The sequence below is a fragment of the Ovis canadensis genome, chromosome 22, assembly GCF_042477335.2.
Source record: "Ovis canadensis isolate MfBH-ARS-UI-01 breed Bighorn chromosome 22, ARS-UI_OviCan_v2, whole genome shotgun sequence".
NCBI lineage: Eukaryota > Metazoa > Chordata > Mammalia > Artiodactyla > Bovidae > Ovis > Ovis canadensis.
Window position 1 is genome coordinate 39,489,941 of NC_091266.1, and position 20,935 is coordinate 39,510,875.

At 54.5% G+C, this 20,935-nt stretch overlaps 1 protein-coding gene across 5 annotated transcripts in view; it reads left to right on the forward strand.

Moving 5' to 3' along the window:
• NEURL1 (neuralized E3 ubiquitin protein ligase 1) overlaps nt 1-20,935 on the forward strand; it is a 74,360-nt gene that overhangs the window by 39,564 nt on the left and 13,861 nt on the right. Inside the window, exons 1-3 of one of the 5 annotated variants that reach the window (XM_069567004.1) lie at nt 2,138-2,483; nt 15,775-16,016; nt 16,451-16,772. In XM_069567004.1, coding sequence (XP_069423105.1) covers nt 2,450-2,483; nt 15,775-16,016; nt 16,451-16,772 — 598 coding nt within the window. In that variant the 5' untranslated portion in view covers nt 2,138-2,449. Of the gene's footprint in view, nt 1-2,137; nt 2,484-3,422; nt 3,553-3,885; nt 4,539-15,774; nt 16,017-16,450; nt 16,773-20,935 lie in introns of those variants that run through there. The other 4 variants (XM_069567007.1, XM_069567009.1, XM_069567008.1 and 1 more) reach the window with 4 other exon arrangements.

Genomic DNA, 20,935 nt, shown 5'->3' on the forward strand with positions numbered 1-20,935 from the left:
TGCATGCAGGAAGCCAGGACAGGCAGACAAGGCCATGACTGTCCCTGCGTACGGTGGAGTGAGACGGCAGATTGGGAGAGGCTTAACTCAGGCTCAGAGGAGAGACAAGGTCCAAGAAGGGGGACTCTGTAGGGCTGGTTGATGGTGGGTGATCAGGCTGCCCAAAGTGGGAAGGGTTGGTGAGGAAAGGCTTACCAACTGGTGCTTTTAAAGGCAGGTGGGTTGAAGGGAGTTGACTTCTGCTTTGTAGGAACAGCCTCCAGAGCAGCCTCTTCGCCTCAGTTTCCTCATCTGTAAAATGGGCATAAGAGTGCAGTTGATCTCTCAGGGTTGTGTGAGAACTGAACAGGTTAATAGGTGTCACGTGCTTAGGACTGCCTGGCACACATTGAGGCCTTGTGTTTGCTGTTTCTGTGATTATTTACCCCAGAAAAGTCTTCGGGTTGTTTCCTCTTGATCAGATTTTGACTTACTCTTCCAGAGGAGCTGTGTGTACACGTGTCACGGAGTGTATGTGTATGTGTGTGGCCACATACAGCCAAGCATGTGCCTGGAGAAAGGAAGCACCCTGTGTAGAATCGGGTGTCACAGCTTCTCCCAGGGAGGAGTCTCAGGCCAGCCTCTGGTTTGGGGGGCTGTGACACTGTGTGCTTGTGGGCTTGCCCAGCCCTCTGGCTTGTTGACCCTAGGTCCACACCGGATGCCCCTCCCCCTCCATGCCCCTCCCCCAGGCCCACTCAGGAAACCCCACCCCCACCCCCCCCGCTCAGTAGCAGGGTCCTGAGCTGAGGGCAGGATGCCCAGACCAGCCCCTTACAGTGCCTGGGCCTCTGAGTTCCATCTGACACCTTTCCTGTGGCTCCTTTCCCAGCCCCACCCCTCTGCCCCCTAGCCTTCCCTCCCCACCCAGATCTATCTCTGGGAGCCCACATCCCTGGGCCTGGAGACAGGAGCTGGGGCCGAGCCAGGGCCTGGGAGGAGGGGGTAGTCCTGTTCTCCTGGGAGAGACTCTGATGGTGACGGCTGGGAGATTGTCTGCTTGAATCCTGCCCCTGCCCCTGCCCCTGACCTGCTCGGTAGCCTGAGCATTTCAGAACCTCCACTTTCTCTTCTGTAAAATGGACATAACAGAAGCTTCTGCCACCTGGAAGAGAAATCAGATTACATAGGCAGTGCCTGCTACACACTTAGTGGCTAGTCTCTTGATGATGCCTTGGGGTCCCAGCATGCTTGCCCAGGGCCGGAGGGCCTGCCCTCCCACCACCCTCTGCCCTCTCGGCCCCCTTCCGTCCCCCAAAGGTACAAGGTTCTGCACCTCAGGATTTCTTCAGAGGCTTCTCAAGTCTGTGGGATTGAGCATCTGCCATGCGTGTACCCTGCGAGGTGTGTCTGTACAGGGGTGTGTACGGGTGAGCAGGAGGTAACTAAATGTACACGGCGGTGAATGCTTTCAAGTGCTTTAGAGCCTGTGTTTGTGCGTATACCTGGGATGTGGTATAGACAGGTAGTGTGGTCTGTATATGCTGGTGTGTGTTTTGTGTGTTTGTGATGAAAGTGAAGGTTTGGTGTGGGGGTAAAGGAATCTAACCCCCAGCCCCACCCACCCCCCGCAAGACTGCCTGGGTTTGCCTCCCAGCCCTGTCACCTCCTGGGTAGGCTGTAGCCTCTTTGTGGCTCAGTTCTCTCATCTCATTTCTCAGATAGCAGTAACAATGGTACCTATTGATAATAACCATGTGCTGACCTTATCATTCAGCCTGTGAAGACCAAAGGGGTTAATATGCATGGAGCACTTGGAAGAAGCTAGGAGGATGTCAGCTCTTTGTTATTAAGCTGCATGAGTGAGATTGTAAGCCTCTTGAGGGCAGAGACCGGGTCTGTCTTGCTCACCACAGTGTCCCGTTGTTTCCCCAGTGTCTGCATGTAGTAGGTGCGTGACGCTTGTGAATGTCTGTAGCCTAGGTGAACGGTGAGGTTGTGTGTGTGTGTGTCCGTGGTGGGGAATGTGCATGTGTGCGTGCGTACATGAGTGCGTGTATGTGTGTCTGTGTGTATGCGCTCTGGCTGGGGCATCTCCAGTGCTTTCTGGAGCTCGGCTATTTCAGGAAGCCTCTAGTCTCCTCCTCCTTATGTAAATAAACATGACAGATCCCATCGCCTGTACCAGCGCGGGGAGGTGGGGGAGGCTCCGGGAGTGGGTGGGAGCTGGGAGGTGGCTGTGAGCGGGGCCAGAGGGGCGTGCGTGCGTGTGTGGCCCGTCTTGCAGGCAGTGTGCCGTGTGTGTGTGGGGGGGGGGCGCAGGAGGGGCGGGCTCGGCCCTGCCATGCCGGCTGCCGCTGGCCACGGAGGAGGAGGAGGGGGGGCAGGCGGAGGGGAGCTGGCCGCCAGGGCGGCTCAGTGACGAGGCCAGCCGGCCAAACGGAGGTGGCCGTGTTCCCCGCTGCCCGCGATGGGGGGACAGATCACCCGGAGCACCCTCCACGGTAAGGCCCTGGCTGACACCTGAGGGTCTATCCATCCCCAGCCTGGGGACTGCTTAGGGAGGCTGGGACCAAGAGGCACTGGGGCTGAGAGCATGGCCATCCCCCCTGCCTCTTGGGGAGGCTCTGGGACCTTGGAAGGGGGTGCCTTTAAGTGGGACGGGGGCAGAGGGGATGGAAACAGGAGGTTGGGCAAAGCAGGAAGAGGGGGTCTTTCCCTGGCAGTCCATCAGGCAGCTGAGTCTCCCCACAAAGTCTCCTCATCCTCTTACCTCCCCAGGGTGCTGATCAGCGCCAAGTGGGATGTGAGGTCTGGGGCCCATAGGTCCCTCTCCTAGAAGCAAGGCAACCCTCAGTTAGACAGCCGGGAGGTCTGTTTGTGGGTCCTGGGATATGGGCCATGGAGGTCAGTGCTGTGCTCCATGACGGAGCCATGGAGAGATGTGTGGGTACACGCGTGTGTGCATGTCTGTGCCCATTGGAGGTGTCTGTGCGTGTGTATCTGTGCTGACTTGTGCCTAAGCACACAGCGGTATGCAAGTGACACCCCCACATTGCCTGATCTCAGTTCTGAAAGCATGTGCTCTGCCGGGGAGGTCAATGAACTTCTGATTCCTGGGGTTCACATCCGTGCTCACCTAGACCTCAGGCAGACCAGGAGGCTGGCAGGTGAAGGGGTGGGAGAGAGGACTGCTGGGTGGCTGCTGCCTGCCCCTACTCCTCTCTCCTTGTCTGCTTGGCTCCAGGGCTGTGGTCTTGGGAGGAACATGGCCGATGTGGCACCAGACCCAGAAGGGGAAGCCTTCCCAGGGACTTGTTTTGTCATCACTGGGCCCCAGGAGTTGGGGTTCCTGTACAAACTGGCTGGTGCCAGAACAGCGTGGGCTGACCTTGGGGAGTCCCTGCTACACTCCCCGCTGTGTGCCTCCACCCTCCTCGGGCAGGGCATTAAGAGGAGGGGCCGCCTCCATCTGCTGGGTTCAGTGGGCACTGAGGAACTGGGAAACGCCTGGGAAGAAAGGAGGGTGGTGGCAGGAGCGAGTGGGAAGCCGTGGCCAGGACTGGTGACCAGGTGACTTCCCCTTTCCCGGCCCTGGACTTTGACAGAGTAATTTCTAATTAAAAAAAGAAAAAGGCAGGGAAGGAAACATGGGAAAAGCGAATCATTGGCTCTCTTAAAAGGAAATGAATTTTGTCCTGGGCCCAGAGGGCTAAGTGACAGATGGAAGGCCCTGGAAGACACATAATCCGAAGCCGGCCAGAGGCAGTGCCAGTGGCCTGGGCCTTGGCCTGAGACTTGGACTGGCCTGACCTGGGCCTGGCCCTGCCCATCTGTGGGGCGGGGGCTCCTCTTGGGCTTGTTGGCCCCAGTGGGGCCTGCTGGCATAGGGTCTGGAGCCGACTGGCATTTTCCACTGGAGTCAGACTTGGGCAGGCCCGTGGCTGGGAAGGATGAAGAGGCCCTCAGAACAGGCTCAGGCCACAGCATGCTATCTTCAGCTGCCTGGGAGCCCGGGGTTCAGAAGGGAGCAGGACCCCAAGAGTACCCAAGATGGCTATGGCCATCAAGAACTCCTGCTCTGGAGGAGACAGACACGGGTGGCGGCAAGGGCAAGCATCTCCTCGAGCCTTGGTTTTCTCATCTGTCAATGGGGCTAATGATAGTAGTCTCCTTACGCAGGAGACAATGTGAGTAAGGGCCTGGAGAGGCGTTCTGAGGGGTGTGTCCTGTTCCTCCCTCTCTCGCGGGGAACAGGAGGATAGCCTGGCGGGGGTGCACTGAGACTCCATGAGTCGGACCATTGGATGAGGGCCTTGGCAGCCAGCCCCTCACCTGGACCACTCTCCTCAGCCTGGGCCCCCGTAAGCAGACCCCAGCTCTGCCCTCAGCCTTCCATCAGCACGAATAGTGGGGGGAGTTGGGGGCGTGGAGAGCGACTGTTGGCCTGTGCCCACAGAGCCCCTTAGCCAGGACCCTGCATGGGTGTCTGCACCTGCGGGTCCTCACACCTGTGCCTGGGCTGCCCCGGTGGCTCTGGTTTCACCCACTTTTGGGAGGTAAGTTGGAGGAAGTGGGAGATGCCAGGGGCTTGCTCCTTCCTAGGGGTGCTGTCAGCCCTGCAACCTGACTCTGGAGCATAGAGGTCCTTCATTCCTGATTGGGTGCTTGGGGGTTGGTTTGGTTGGGGCTGAAGACTCTGGGTTGCTGGGTTACAGCGCGCGGTGAAGGGTTGTGTGTGGGTTTTTCTAGTGGTATGCTTGTGGACGTGTCCTGGTGGTTGTGTTTCTGGTGTCTGCTGATTGTATCTGAGTTTTAGACCTCTGTATGTGTGTACCTGCATAACGTGTACCTATCCGTGTCGTATTTAAGAGGCCGAACATTTTGTGTCTGGGTTTCCGTATGTGAGCAGCCACATTTGTGACAGTCTGTTATTTGGTAGAGGTCAGTGTTTCTGCACAAGTTGTGTGTGTCTGTGTGATCGGGCTGGTGGTGAGGAGTCGGGCTCCTCTGGGATCAGCCTGGCAGAGGACCCCTGGGAGAGATTAATTCTCATTTGGAAAATGGTTTTGGCAGTTACACGCTTGATCTCTTTCATGAGGCAGATTTCCAGAGCTGCTCCCTGTCTTGAGGGCAGGATGGGGGTGGGGAGAGCACAGAGGCCCCCCATCCCTCTCCTTCCCACCCTCCCCTCCTCTTCCTTCCTGCCCCCTTCACTTTCTTCTGTGCTCCCCACGCCCCTGTGACCCAGGGCAAAGGATGGACCGGTTGCTGAGGGGCTGATGTGCGAAAGACACGCACATATGCACCCAGACATACATGTCACCAACAAACGCCATGGACCAGCAAACTCCAGATGCTGGGGTGCAGGGGCCTGAGAGACTGGCTCCCACTGTTCCTTTACGGAAGGGGATGCTGTGGCTCGGAAAGGGAAATGGCTGACTGAGGTCACGGAGCTGGCAGCTCAGAGGGAATCCAGACCTTGTCCCTTGCGCGGCTAACGCCTGCTTCCCCTTCATGGTTCCTTAATTCTCACTCCAGCAGCAGGGGGGAGGCCATCACAGGGACTTTGGTGATCTGGGATTAGCATGGAAAGAGCCGCCTGTCTCCCGGCAGCAGCTCTGGAGGCTTTTAGGCCAAGGTGAGCCCCCAGAGCCTGGCAGGTGTGTCTGTGAACACAGGTGACACACACTCACCCAACTTATGCCTGTGGGTGTGAGGAATTAGGCTGATCCCTGTCTGTTCTCTTCACCCAGCCCAGTGTCTGGAACCCCACAGATGCTTGGCCAATGAGGAAGAAGGAAGAATGTGGGGTTCTGGCTCTGGCCGCTGGACCACATCAACATAGGTGGAGCAGATGGTCTAGGGGAGCAGATAGGAGGGAAGACGCGAGCCCTGAGCTGGGCAACAGGCCAGGCAGGGCTGGAGAGGGAGTGAGACGGGTGTTCCTGGTAAGAATTTGAATCCTGTTCTGCTCTTACTGGCTGTGTGAGTGACTCTGGGTCAGTGCCTTTATTTGTCTGAGTCTCAGTGGCTGGAGGTGGTAAGGGTTACCTGGAAGGGTTGTGGAAAGAGTAAGAGAGCTAGCAGGCATAAAGGGCAGCCCACCTGGCGCACAGCCAGCACAGTGTACGTGCATTTGAGGGTCTTCATAGAGGCTCCTCCAGGCCTGTGTGCGCTCAAAAGCGTACACACACACCATACACCCCGGCTGCCTGTAAGGAACAAGACTGCAACTCTACCTCCTCCAGCCTTGGCAGGCCCCTGGCACAGTGTGTTACCTGCATGCTGTGTCCCTGTTAGGCACGCACCTGCTGTGTGTGTATGCACACATGTGCATACCGAGGACAGCTGGGGGTGATGGTCTGTGTGGCACATGCACTAAGCCATGCACCCCCCCATTCTCTCCGGCCTGGCTTGGGGCATCTTGTGGGGGTACTGTGCTGGGAGGGATTAGGGGCAGGAGGAGAAGGGGACGACAGAGGATGAGATGGCTGGATGGCATCACCGACTCAATGGATGTGAGTCTGAGTGAGCTCCGGGGGCTGGTGATGGACAGGGAGGCCTGGTGTGCTGCGATTCATGGGGTCACAAAGAGTCGGACACGACTGAGCGACTGAACTGAACTGCAAAGACAGGGGCGCAGAAAGGCTATCATCTGGAATGCCCTTCTGGAATGTTGGGGTGAGGGGGGGAGGGCTGGTTCCCTGCCTGCAGTGCTGGGAGACACACCTGCACACACATCTGGCTGCTGGAAACGTCAGGGACGGGGATGCCGTGGAGTGAATGAGAGCAGGAGGCTCTGTGTGGAGATTAACTTGGTTGTGAGGGTGCCCGTTCTGCCCACGCCCACTCCCTGCCACTCTCTTTTGTCCAGCTGGTCACTGGATCCATTTGGTCTTCCAGGGAGCAGCAGGACCTGCTCTGCCCATGGCCAAGCTCTATGGGTCAGATGATCAGGTGCTAACATGTCCCCTAACCCTACACAACAAAGGGTGTGCATGGGGGCTGCAGAGATCATGGAGAAACTGACCAGGGTAGAGTGGAGGGTTCACACTAGGCAGAGTGGACCGAGCATGCTGGCTGGCTAGCTGCAGCCCAGTGAGGGTGACTGCACAGCCAGACAGGTCTGCAAGTCAGAGCCCAGCTTCACTGCTTACTAACTGTGTGACCCTGGGCAAATTACTGCCTCTCAGAGTCTCTGTCTCCTCATCTGTACCGTGGAACTAAGTGATCTGTATTGATGCATAACAAATTACTCTGAAAGTTAGTGGCTTAAAACAGCAATGTGCCTGCTCAGTCACTCAGTCATGTCCAACTCTTTGTGACCCCACAGACTGTAGCCCACAAGACTCCTCTGTCCATGGGATTTGCCAGGCAAGAATATTGAAATGGATTGCCATTTTCTTCACCAGTAAAACAGCAAACACACAGTTAATTATGTCACATTTTCTGTGGGTCAGAAATCTTGACACTGTAGCTAAGGCCTCCAGTTTAATGTCCTTATTGAAGTTACAGTCAAGCTGCTGGTGGAGGGTGCAGGCTCATCTGAAGGCTTGATGGGGAGCCCCATCTAAGCTTACTTACTTGGTGATTGGTGGTCTCCAGTCCCTCCCATGTGGGCGTGTCCACAGGGCCACCTTACACTGAGGCTACTTTTCCCAGAGGGAGCAACCTGAGAGGCAAGGAAAAAAGATGGAGGCTAAGGGCTTTTTACAACCCAGCTTTGGGAGTCCCATCCCATCACTTCAGCTGTATTCAATTTGTTAGAAGCTAGTTGCTAGGTCCACTCCACACCCTAGGGGAGAGGATTACGAAGGGGCTTACAGAATTACAAAGGGACTGCCAGGAGGTGGAGGTGGGGATCACTGGGGACATCTTCAGGGCTGCTTCCCACAGATCCCTAACTGTCAGGGCTTGGCAGAGTGAGATGAGGCTGTACAGGGAAGGCATCTGGTGTCAGTTCCTGAGACAGAAGAAAAAAAAATCAACCCTTGCAGTTTTTCTCCTTCTTCCTGTAGGCAAACGGGGAGTGCTGGAAGGTTCTGGAGCAGCTGGGACTGTAGTCAGGCATGGAGTGAAGGATTCTGGCTCTGGGCAATGAAGGAAGCTGTGCCTTTAGTCCCCACTTTATCTAATTTATCCACTGGGCGCCAGAAGGAGCGAGGCATCAAGTGGGCCCTGCTCGGTCACTCCCAAGTTTTCAATGGACTGAAGAAGGGAACAGGGGCAGTTCATTCAGTGCTTTTACTGAGTGCCTGCTTTGTGTGCTGAGGTAGGCGCTGGGAGCGCAGCAGTAAAAAAGACAATGGTCTCTGCCCTCAGGAGGCTCACGGTCCATCAGGGAGACACATAAATAATCCCGTAGCCTTTCCTAGCCAAAGCCCCGCAGAACACAGAAAATGGTCCCAGTGGCTCTTTTCTCACAAGCCCAGAACCATTCTCGGTGTGAGAAGACACGTCAATGCATTGCCTACAGTGGGCGCCTCAGGGCATTTGGGCTGAATTCTGTGGAGGATCCAGATTTGACAAAGGCTGCTTGGGTGACGGAAAGTCTGTTAGGGACATATGGGACCCCTGGGCCTGGTTTGGGAATGAGAGAGACTTCCAGGAGAAGGTGGGCTTTAAAATCAAGGTCTGAAGGATGAGTGAGAGAAATGCAGGTTTATAGGTGGGAAGGAAGAAGGGATGGTTTCCAGAAGAGAAATAGGCTTGGGCCAGGCCTCGAGGCTAGAAGCAGGTGAGGGAAGTGGGCCCCTGGAGGGAACCCAGAGAAGTCCACATCTGGCCAGTTTTATAATCATCTCCCTTACTTGAAGCCCCTCCCCACCTGCTCTCTGGCATCCTCTGAGTCTCCCCGACAAGAGGAATCCCTGTTTGGTGACTGTGTGTAAACTAGCCCAAGTCAGGACCACTCTGCAATCCGGGTTTACGGTGTTAGGGTAAATGAAAACAGAAGTGTCTGGCCTCCAACTGGTCTGAAGTGAACAGATCATTTCCTATGGTGGTGGTTGTTGCTTTTATAAGAAACAATAAGACCTTAGGTTGAGATCAGGTATTAAAGTTTGAAAATTTCTTTTATATCCATGAACTCACTGGGTTCTTACAATGGCCTGGAGAGGTGGGCAGGGCAGCTATGATGACTCTGTTTTACAGAGAAAGAAATTAAGGTCCAGAGGGATGAAGCAACTTGCCCAAAGTCACACAGCAAATCTGTGGCTTGGTCAGGGTTGAGCCCAGGACCTCCTGCTTCCAGGGCTCCTGCTCTTTGCCTGTTCCATACTGTCCAGAAAGTGAGACAAGCCTCCCTCCTTAGCGATGTAAACGATCGTGCCGGCACTGGTATTCAGGTCCGCAGGTTCAGAATGAGGCCATCTTGAACATAGTAGGACCCACCTGGGCCTTGAAAGATGGGTGGGATTTGGAGAGGCGTGGGTGAGGCAGGGAGAGAAGATATGCAGGGCAGGGCAAGTAGCATGACCAGAGGTGTAGGAGAGCACAGATTGATGTTAATTGAAACAATAATATAGTTATCTACAACTGTGGACTTCCCTGGTGGCTCAAACCCTAACGAATCTGACTGCAATGCAAGGAGACCCAGATTTGATCTCTGAGTTGGGCAGATCCCCTGGAGGAGGGCATGGCAATCTACTCCAGTATTCTTGCCTGGAGAATTCCATGGACAGAGGAGCCTGGTGGGCTACAGTCCATGGGGTTGCAAAGAGTGGGACACAACTGAGCGACTAACATTTTTCACTTTCACACTTTTATTTACAACTATTATCAATAATAGGATTATTATTATAGCAACTACTTACTGGGTTTTGTTTTTTAATTTAAAAAATTATATTGCAGTATAGTTGATTTAGAATGCTGTGATAGTTTCAAGTGCACAGCAGAGGAACTCAGGCATACATATACATGTATCCATTCTCCTCCAAACTCCCCTCCCATTCAGGCTGCCATGTAACACTGAGCAGATTTATCCAGTCTAAAATGTAGCAGTGTGTACTTCTCTATCCCAAACTCCCTAACATCCCTTCTCCCCATCCTTCTACCCTGGAAACCTTAAGTACATTTTCTAAGTCTGTGAATCTGTTTGTGTTTTGTAAATTCATTTCTTTTTGGTAATGAATTTTTTGCAGATTAATTTTTGGGTAAGTTCATTAGTATAATTTTAAAAATTGGACTCCACATGTAAGTGATGTTGCATGTTGTTTGCATGTCTCTGTCTGACCTCCCTCACTCAGTGTGACAATCTCTAGGTCCGTCCATGTTGCTGCAGACGGCATTATCCCCTTCCTTTTGATGGCTGAGTAGTATCCCACTGTATGTGTGTGCCACATCTTTACCCACTCCTCTGCTGGTGGACATTTAGGTCATGTCCGTGTCTTGGATATTGTACAAAGTGCTGTAATGAGCATTGGGGTACATGTATCTTTTCGAATTACGGTTTGCTCTGGATATATGCCCTGGAGTGGGATTGCTGGTAAATATAGCATCACTTTAATTCTTGTAAGAATGCCATGGAGGTCTGCTGTGGTCACCATTTTACAGATGAGAAAAATGAGGTCTCAGAGTTGGGCTTGGAGGCAGCAGGCCTGGGTTCGGATTTGGGCTCTTCACTCCGGCTGGGCGACCTGGGTGAGTAGCTTCACTGCCGTTGGGAGTGTCATGAAGACACTGCCTGTTAAGCCACACAGAGGTTGCTTATTGTCATAAGTATCGAGCAGGCACTCAATATCTCCTCCCAGTTTCTCCTTGGCAGCCCAGCTCAGTGCAGCCTCGGTACCCAAGGCTCTGCCAGGATGGTCCTGGGGCAGGGTGTGGGCGGGGGCAGTGGGGAGGTCACTCCAGAGGCTACACTGGGTCTGGGCATCCCCGCCTTGGACCCCACCGAGAGGCAGGACTGTGGTCTGGAGCTGGCCGAGGGTCACCCAGAGGGCTGGCCGGGCTTGTTTCTGGCAGCTCATAAATGCCCAGGAGGAATGGGCTGGGCTGGGGCGGGGAGAGTCTCCACTGCGTCAGCACCAGCTTCGCCTGAGGGGGTGCTCCGGCTATGACTCCCCAGAAGCTTGTAAACCTGCCGTGAAGGGGAGCCTGCCTGGGAGCAGACGGCGAGGCTGGGGCTCCACCCAGGGCCACGGGTCCCTGGGGGGGCAGTTGTGCAGCTCATAGGCCTCCTGGTGTCTTCACACCTTTTGCTGTGGCTGCTCCCCCGACTGGACCTGACCAACATTTCCTCCACACAGCCTTTCCCCACTGTGCCTGCCATCCTGGGCTCATGGGGAAAATGATCTCTAGTGTCAGCCACTGAGCAGGGCAGAGGACCCCAACATGACACTGGGAGATCGGGGTTCAGTCCCAGCTCTGCCACTTTATTGCTGTGTGACCTCAAGCAAGTTGATTAACCAGTCTGATTGGCAGCTCATCCACGGAATGGGGGTTTTAAGGGGTCATACTATATGTCGAAATGCACTGGGGAGAAGCCCTGCCCTCAGCTGGCCCTCTGGCCCTTGGTGTCAAAGCTGTGAAACTGAAAGTGTGGGTTCCTCAGCCACGTCTCACTCTTTGGGACCCCTTGGACTGCAGCCCGCCAGGCTCCTCTGTCCATGGAATCCTCCAGGCAGGAATGCTGGAGTGGGTTGCCATTTCCTTCTCCAGGGGATCCCTTTGTTCCTGCTTGTTGTATCATAGTGCTGTTCCTTTTTATGGCAGAGCTGTATTGATTGTGTGGGCGTACCAGGTTTGATTTATCCATTCACCGGTCGGAGGGATTTAAGCTATTGCCAGCATGGGGTTATTATGAATAAGGCTGTGGTACATTTGTGTACCGGTCACTGTGCAGATGTTCCATTTCTCTTGGGTAAGTGCCTGTGAGTGTGGTTGCTCGGTTGTATGACTGGCGTTTAACTTAAAAGGAACTGCCAAGCCATCTTCCACACTGGCTGCTCCATTTTGCATCCTAGCAGTGACGGATGAGGGCCATGTTTGGAAACCGTTTGCATCTCTGTGTTCTGGCGGCACACACACGTGTACTGTGGAAGAGGCCAGATAATAGAAGGCCAGGTGTCTTTCTGTGTGCCACATGAGATGATTTTCGGTTTGACCCAGGTGAATATTTTTTTAGGTTTCATCAGTTGTGACCATATTTTAAAGCGCATTAAAAAAAAATGTGTTCAAACCCTTGCTTTCTTGGCTGTAAACGCCAAGTAGTAAGACCTGGGCCCTGCAGTCAGATTGTCTGAGTTTGTCTCCGAGAGCCCCATCCTTCTGGCTGTATGACCTTGAGCAAACTGCCCAACCCCTCAGAGGCTGATTCCTCATCAGGAAAATGGGCTTGTACTGTCTCTCCTACCTCATCAGTTTGCTGTGAGGGTGAAACCAGTTAAGTTTGTGTGAAACTCGCAGTTCAGAGCCTAGCACGTGTTAGCACTTGATGAATGACTGCTGTTATTATTAGATCGACGGCCCGTGTGCAGTAGACGCGTGTACTGTCTCGCACATCTGTGTGTACACGGGTGTCTGTATGCTCACGTTGCATATGTAAATGTGTATGTAAGGACAGAGAAGAGTCTCTCTCCTTCCTATGTCTCCTAGGGTCTGGGTTGCCCTCATGTGCTCACAGATGTGTGTGTGCTTTTTTGAGGTCACACGTCTGGATGCACACTGTGCCCCCAGGGACCAGGGTCTCCCCGTTTTCCATCTGCTCAGCTGTCAGGCAGGGAGGCTGACCCTGGGCTGCCCTCGCCCACCCACTGCCCTCCCTGTGGATGAGAGGCCCTGGGAATGGCCCTTTCAAGGGCCTGGGTGTCCAGTCCCTGGGTGTTGTCATTGTGTTTTCTCTGAACCAGTATTTCCTAGATCTTTACCCAGGGCCCCAGGATCCCAACTAGGATACATGGTGAGTGTCTTGAAGGAGGTTGAGGCCCTGCCGTTCGTCCACGGATTCTGAGTGGAGGCTGTAGTGGGGACTTCATAGAAGAGATTCTCAGCAGCTGCTGGGCTCAGCATCTTTAAAAAGTGCTCTATTGAAACTTAGTTGATACACACTAGACCACAGGGGATTAAAGTATATGACTAGGTAGGTTTTGATACATGCACACACCCCTGGAACCGTTACCACAACAAGAGGTGAACACGCCTGTCACTGTCACCCCAAGTATTCCCTAGCATCCCTTGGTGTTTCCCCCTCCACCCCCATCCTCATGCCCCCACCAATTTGCTTGTTGTCACGCTGGCTTAGTTTGTGTTTTGAAGACTTAGTACCCAGTGGGGGAGGGTGGCAGGAGTGGAGGCCCTGCCATTGCTCCATGGAGTATATCCAAATTTGAAAAAAAACCTGGCTTCACTCAGTGTGATGATTTTGTAGTTCATCCATGTTGAGGCTCCTATCAGTAGTTCATTCTTTTTTCACTGCTGAGTAGTATTCTGTTTATAGATGTAATACATTTGTTACCATTCACCCAGCAGGTATTTCTTTTTTTATGTTTTCATTTCTGCCTATGTATACAGTCCTGAACAGTGTGTGATGTTACTTTTCACCAGCAGTATGTTTTGAAAGCAAGAGTCAAGCTGTGTCTGAGGCTGGATTGAGCCCAGGGGGTACCTCTTCTAGATGGGGCAACTATATCCAGTGCCACCCTTTGCTCTCACCTCAATTGTCCCTTTCTGTGGAATAACCTACCCTGCTCTACACTCTTAAAGGGTCACTCAGCTTTTCTGGGGGCCCTCTCAGACCGGCAGGGTCTCCTCTGAGCAATTCCAGCTTTCACCACTTGGTGGCTTTCTAAGCCCTTGAGCACCATTCTGGATTCCTTACAGCAAGGTGAGCCCCGCCTTGTAAGGTGCCCACCTCGTGGGCCTGGCATGCAGGAAGCTACACCATAGAAGACAGGACATTGATGCTCAGGGTATCTGGCTGGCTCTGGACAGTGGATCCTGGTGTTTGGGGCCCTCTGGGAAGGAGAAAGCAAAGATGCAAAGTGATGCAAACCAGTGCAAACACTGGACCAAAGTCTGGGCCTTTCCGCCTCCTGGGACTCTTCCCTCCTTTTCTCCTCCCTCATTCCATCCCCTTCCTGGAAACCCCTCCTTTCCCTTTAGGGAGGGCAAGGCCTCTCAGATAACCAAACTTTCTGTATTATTCCTGCCTTGGAGGGACCGATTTTGAAACATCCCGGAAGGCCTTGGTCACATTATGTCACCCCCATCTTCCACATCCCCTGTGCCCCTTCTCAAGATGGCCGGATGGGCGGGAGCTGTCCTTCCTGATGGATGAGACACAGATTTGGGGAAGAAATGGCCCTCCTGCCTGAGCCCCCAGCTGCCAGGGCTGCTGACACATGTCTCAGAGCCACAGAGTGGAGGCCACTTATTGTGGCAGAGGAGCTCCCCCAATGGCTCAGCGGGTAAAGAATCCACCTGTGATGCAGGAGATGCGGGAGATATGGGTTCAGTCCCTGGGTCAGGAAGATCCCCTGGAGGAGGAAATGGCAACCCACTCCAGTACTCTTGCCTGGAGAATCCCATGGACAGAGGAACCTGGAGGGCTGCAGTCCATGGGGTCACACAGAGTCAGACACGACCTTACACATGGCATTGTGCCAGAGAGGAAAAGTGACTTCCCCAGGGTCACATGGCCAGTTAGTGATGGACTCAAGCTACCTGGCACCACATCCCGTGTTCTTTCCTCTCTTTGCCCTGTCTCCTGGGTGCCAGCCTCACATGTTTGTATGGTACCTTCCAAACCCAGCTCTGTTAATGGAAGGAAGCACAGGCCAGGGGTGCTTGAGGCGGCTCCGAGTTCCTTGGAAGCCTGGGTAAAGAGGCCTGCCTATGCCCACGGTGTTGTGGGCGTGGGCGGTGTGAAGCAGGAAGGCAGCCTGGGTGGGGGGAGGTGGCCCCGAAGGAGGGAAGAGACGGGCATGGTCCTGCAGAGGCTGCCCCACCCACCCCCCTTCCTGGTTTCCAGTGGCAGCCCCATGGTCACGTGTTGACTGTAGCCCAGCTTTGTTGGTTCAGCTCCAGCGCCTTCTCCTCCTTCTCCCCTCCTCCAAGAAGTCTTCCTGGGAAGTGACTTATCTGTACATCTTTTTGTGCTTCTCACTGTCTGCCATTTGTATTTCAGTTTCTGTCCACGTCTTATCTCCCTCCTTGGACTGTTGGCATCTTGAGGACAGAATCCATGTTATGTTTCATGCCTTATCTTCAGTGCCTAGGACAGGGCTTGGCATTCAGCAGATACATAATGAATATTTGTTGAATAAAATAAATGGCATTGGTAGTGAATGACAATGAATGGTGGTAGATGTTGGTTGCAAATGACTGCTTACCACCTGGTGGAGGTTGGAAAATAAATGGTCATAAATACTAATGAGGAGCAGCAGATGTTAACTTGTGGTTGTGGGTGACACATGAGGGTAGATGATGGTGGTGGGAGGTGATGGGTGAAGGGTGGGAGTAAATGGTGGGAGATGATGGTGGGAGGTGGGTGGAGGGTTGGAGTAGATGGTGGTGGTGAGAGGTGACAGGTGAAGGGTGGGCATAGATGGTGGTGGGTAAAACATGGTGGTAGGTGGTGGAGTGGGAATTGCAATGGGTGGTATCAGGAGAAGGATAGTGGCAAGAGGTGGCGGTGGTGGTGAGGGGCGGTGGTGGTGAGGGGCAGTGGTGGTGGAAGTCCTGGGCAGTGGTGATTTCTCTTATCCCCCAGCCCTCTGCCCTTCCCTAGGGGACCTTGGTCCAGCTCTCGGACTATCAGATTCTCTAACGCTATGGCTCGTTCCTTTGCAGACTCCACTGGGGGCCCCTTCCCTGCCACCTCTCACAGATGCCACCACAAGCAGAAGCACTGCCCGCCGGTGCTGCCCGGCGGGGGGCTCCCGGCCACGCCGCTGCTCTTCCACCCCCACACCAAGGGCTCCCAGATCCTCATGGACCTCAGCCACAAGGCCGTCAAGAGGCAGGCCAGCTTCTGCAATGCCATCACCTTCAGTAACCGCCCGGTCCTCATCTATGAGCAAGTCAGGCTGAAGGTGGGGCCTCTCTCCCTGCTCCTGCGGTTGCATTGCCTGCAGCCTCTGGGCTTCCCCACTCCTGCTTCTGGCCATCACCCCCCTTGGCCCTTCTCTTTCCTCTCTGCTGCCACTTCAGCTCTTCCTAATCCCTCCTCTCTCTCCTTACTCTTTTCTCAACCTTCCCTGCGTGACAGAGAAGGAAGTAGAAAGGGGAGTGGCCATGGGGAGGTGATGGGAGAAGGATGAGGGTAGTTGGTGGGGGGAGGTGAGGGCTCCTGGGGGAAGGAGAGGAGCCCCAGTTGTGGGTGAGCTGGGCAGAGTTACGTCCCATGGGAGTCTGCCTGGGGGTGGTCTGCAGAGAAGGGTACAGTCCCTTCCCCTTGGGCTCGCTGATGGCCGGGGAGGGGAGGCTGGGCTGGGGGTCTGTCTGAGGCCATACTCCTGCCACCCAGATCACCAAGAAGCAGTGCTGCTGGAGCGGGGCACTGCGGCTGGGCTTCACGAGCAAGGACCCGTCCCGCATCCACCCTGACTCGCTGCCCAAGTATGCCTGCCCCGACCTGGTGTCCCAGAGCGGCTTCTGGGCCAAGGCGCTGCCTGAGGAGTTTGCCAATGAGGGGAACATCATCGCCTTCTGGGTGGACAAGAAGGGCCGTGTCTTCTACCGCATCAACGACTCGGCAGCCATGCTCTTCTTCAACGGGGTCCGCACGGCCGACCCGCTCTGGGCCCTGGTGGACGTCTACGGCCTCACTCGAGGCGTTCAGCTGCTGGGTGAGTGCCCTCTCCGTCCGGCCCCTCAGACGCAGGGCACATCTCCAGGGGCTGTGGTCTGACTGGTTCCGTCAGGCTTGGGGCTGCCCCCCACACAGGGGCCAGCGGGAGCCTTGGTGGGAACTGCAGAGCATCCCTGCCTTCTGGCCCGCAGCGGGGGCCGTTGGAGCTTGGTGAGGTTTCTGCCCTCTGTGGCCCCACAGGTTGTGCCTTTGAGCTTCATAATCATATATGGCAGCCTTGAAGACCCCCCCCTCAATCCAAGAAGTAATTAATGTTAATCATCATAACTACTACAGTTTACAGAGTACTTACTGTGTGTGTGCCAGGCACTTTGTTAGCACCATTCTGGTAACAACCCTGGGAGGCCGACCCCATTGCTGGGCCCATGGAGGTGAGTCAGGGAGGTTGTCTTCATCCCTAGGAAGTGCTGCAGGTGAGCTGTAGAAACAGCGCTCTGTCCCGAGTGAGCCCCGGGCCCTGGGCTCTGCAGCCTTCCAGGAGGTCCAACCCCACCTTAGTGCCTTTTGCACAGATGGGGGTGGAAGGGGTAGTGGGGGAGAGCAGGAGGCACTTGGGGGGCCAAGAGTCTTCTGGCTGCTCCTGGGCCCCCAGTGTGACTAAGGCTTCAGGGCAGTGAGAGGGCAGGCATCCTGTGGGTGGTCCAGGAGGAGCACTGGAAGCTATCCTGGGGTTGCTAAGGTACCAGGCTTCCTGGCAAGGGCACATGCAGACCCACAAATGCCAGGGCTGGAAGGGGCCTCCGAGTCTTAGACTTCCTTGAGTCTCACAGCAAGTTGGTGGCCGAGGACTGAGAATCCAGGTCATTGGACTCCCATGGGACTTGAGTGCATGCCGGCAGACATGTGTGCGTGTGCCTGTGTGCATAGACTGCACAGGCCAACCCATTGGCAAACTGGCTGTGTCTCCAGGAGGAGCCTGGATGAACCTCAGCTTTCCCATCTGTACAATGGGTCAGTAGGAAGATGAAACCCAATTAAAGAGGCTGTGAGTAATGTGTCCAGCCTAGTCCTGGGTACCAAGTCAATGCTCAGCCAACACTTGCTCTTGTCACCTCCCCTCCCTTCCCTGTCTCTCTGCTTGCAGAGAAAGCTGCCATGGAGGTGGTGGGAAAATGTTTTTCTTTTTGTCCTTTCGGACTTCAGAGCCTAGAAGCTGTGAAGCTTTTCTTTTTTAGTCAGTTTTATTTGAGTAAAAAAGATAGTGGGGGGTGCAGCGGGAAAGATGATGAAAGTAAAAACAAATGCGTAAAAACCCTTCTGTGAGAGGGAGGGATCCATGCCTTACCCACCGGGTTCCTCTCCGGAGTGGAATCTTGGGCCTGGTGTGTGGAGCATGCTGAGGATATCTGCAGAGTGAGGAGGGGAAAGTGGGGGATAGATGGTAACTTGTTAGATGAAGGAAAGAGTTGAGGGGTGGCTGAGGGAGACCCAGCCCTGCTCACAGACAGCCCCAGGCTCACTGGGAGACAAAGCAAACACAACTCAAGACATGATCCAGGCAGAGCCCAAGCGAGGACGGTAAATTGCTGGATGCTGTGGTCACAGGATCTCGTCCATCTGCTGAGACGGTTCCTTCCAGTTATCTTATTCACCCTTTCAGCCCCTGGGCCTGGAGGGAGTGGTTATTATCCCCATTTGGCAGGGAGAAAATTGACGGCTATGGAAGGCCTGGCTTGCCTGTGTAGGGATGTGGCAGAACGGAGACTTGAACTGGGTATTCTGGTGCCCAAAGTGGTACATTTCACATTACCCACTGGGGGGTTTCAGCAGGAAGTCAACGGAGGATGAAATTAGTGAGGACAGATGGAGTCCAGGAGGGCTTCTTGGTGGAGGAGGCTTAGGCTGGGCCTACACCTTTGCAAGGATGAGGACAAAACGGACACACCAGGTGAGATGAGTCTTCCTAATCTGCAGGGCTGAGGGAGAGGCCTGAAGAGTGATCTTGAAGGGCCGCACCCAGGGCAGAGCCCAGGCACTGACCTGGCCTCTTTGACTATAAATAGGTTTTCACGCAGTAATTTCAGTTGCATTTGAATTTCCAGTCAGGCTGCTTTCTGTACACCCTGTAAGGCCAAAGCCCTAGCTGATTCCCGTCACAGCTGTAAATCACCATAATCCCTGGGCATTTTTAAACACTGATTATGGCCCCTAAAATGAATTAGCAGATTAAAATATGTCCTCATTTTGTTCTTCCTAAATTGATTTTTCTGTTAAAAAATAAAAGAGAGAAACAGGCCCATCCAGGTTATCTTCGAAGTTGGGCCTGCTGCTCTGTGCCTGCATCCCACACCCCTGCCCCCGGGACATGCCCACTGCCCCTTGTGGTCTCAGGGTTACTTCCCTCCCTCCCCTCTTCCCTCTGCTCCCATCTGCGCATCTCCCCCTGCCTCCTCTCTGCCACGTCACTGCACCCGCGTCTTTCTGGGCCTCCTCCCTCCACCTAGATCCCCCTGCTCCTCTGCTTCCCCTTGTCTCACTCCTCCCCTGAGTTTCTCCTCTGAAGAAGTCACTCTCTGTCTTGGTGGCTCTGAGGACAGGCCTATCTTTCCCGTGTCTCATCTTGGTCCCCTAGATCAGTGTCTCATCTTTAGAGATTACCTGCCAGGCCTATCTCCCTGCCCCCACCTGTATGGAACCTGAGGCAAAGCCCTTCGAACCCCGCCTGGCCAGTGTCTGCTCCTCAGACTAGAGATATCCTGGGGTCCGGGGCACATAGTAGGCCCGCAAGTCAGGCCATGGGCAGATTGGCTGTCTTCCCCAAAAGGGTGGTGGCAAGGGCTGGTTGTCTTTCCCTGGTTGACACCTCCAAGTAGGGGCCTATCCCTGCCACTGCAGCCCTAAACATCACCTGGGCTCCCTGCTGCCCAGGCCATGGCCCCGGCAGAGCTGCTTCAGGTCTTCCAGGCTCCCTGTTACGCTGGAGTTCACAGCAGATCACCCCCTTCCCTCCGGGTTCCCTGGCCCAAGCCCTGGCTGGTATCTCCAAGAATAACAGCTTCCTACCTCCTGGAAGAAGGACCTGCCAGCAACTAAATAAACACAAGTTTTATGGAGTGATTAATACTTGGAGAGATAAGTTCCTATCCCAGTTTTCAAGGTCTCCCTGCGCCTCTCAGAAATGTTGACTCAGGAAGAATAGCTGTGGGTCCTGGCCAAAAGCTGGTGGGCCAGGATTCCACTTATAGGGTGCTCCTGCATACCCCTCTGTGCCCACTGCAGCCTAGGTGCTCTGCAGTGATCAGAGGAGACACTAGAACTGGAAACCCAGCCCCTCACCTGAAAGAGTTTTTATACTGGGGGACATACCATATGACTGCTCTGAAGTGACCTAAATCCAATACTGCATAAAAGTGTGGCTGAAGAATAAAACTATGGGGGTGCAGCTGGGGAGCAATCCAGAAGGACTTCCTGTAGGAGGTGAGTTTTAAGTCAGGAACCAGAGGAGGTGGGAAGAATGGACCTGTTGAGGAGGAACATTGTAGGCCAGACGAGTGGTGTGCATGGGCACAGAGATGGGGAACTGGCAGTCAGTTGGGAAGCAGATCCTTCAGGGAAGGGGGTTAAGTGGGGAGGTTGTGGATGGCTTATGGAGGAGAGTGGGTGTGCACAGGCGTGGGTATATGTGTGTATCACAGGGGAGACTCAGCAAGAGAGTTGAGTTTCTAGCAGTTCTTACTGTCAAGTTTTTCAGTAAGAGGAAATGTGGCCCAGAGATGGGAAGCGGCCTACCCTAATTGTCCCGACTAGGCAGAAGCCAGGCTGGGCCCAGAATTCAGACTTTCCAGGTGATCTGGGCCCAAGGTCAGTGTGAGACTTGCTGCCCGCTCACGATGTGTGTGGCTGAGCCCAGGAGGCTGTTAAGAGGCCATGGGCATGGGGGGACTCCCAAAGACTCATGATGTCATTTCAGGTCTTGGAAAAAGACCCCATCTGCCTACTGAAGAGAAGGATGTTTGGAACCTCTCAGGGTCGCTTTCTGGGGGCCAGGCTGCTGCTGTGCCAGTTTCTGGGGCGGTGGGCCAGCCTGGCTGCCCAGCAGTGAGAGGCCTGTGCCTCTCTATAGATAAGGCCAGAGGTTGGGTCCTTATCTTGGCTGTGCCCAGCTTGTGGTACAGAGCGTGAGGCATCCCGGCCAGTTGA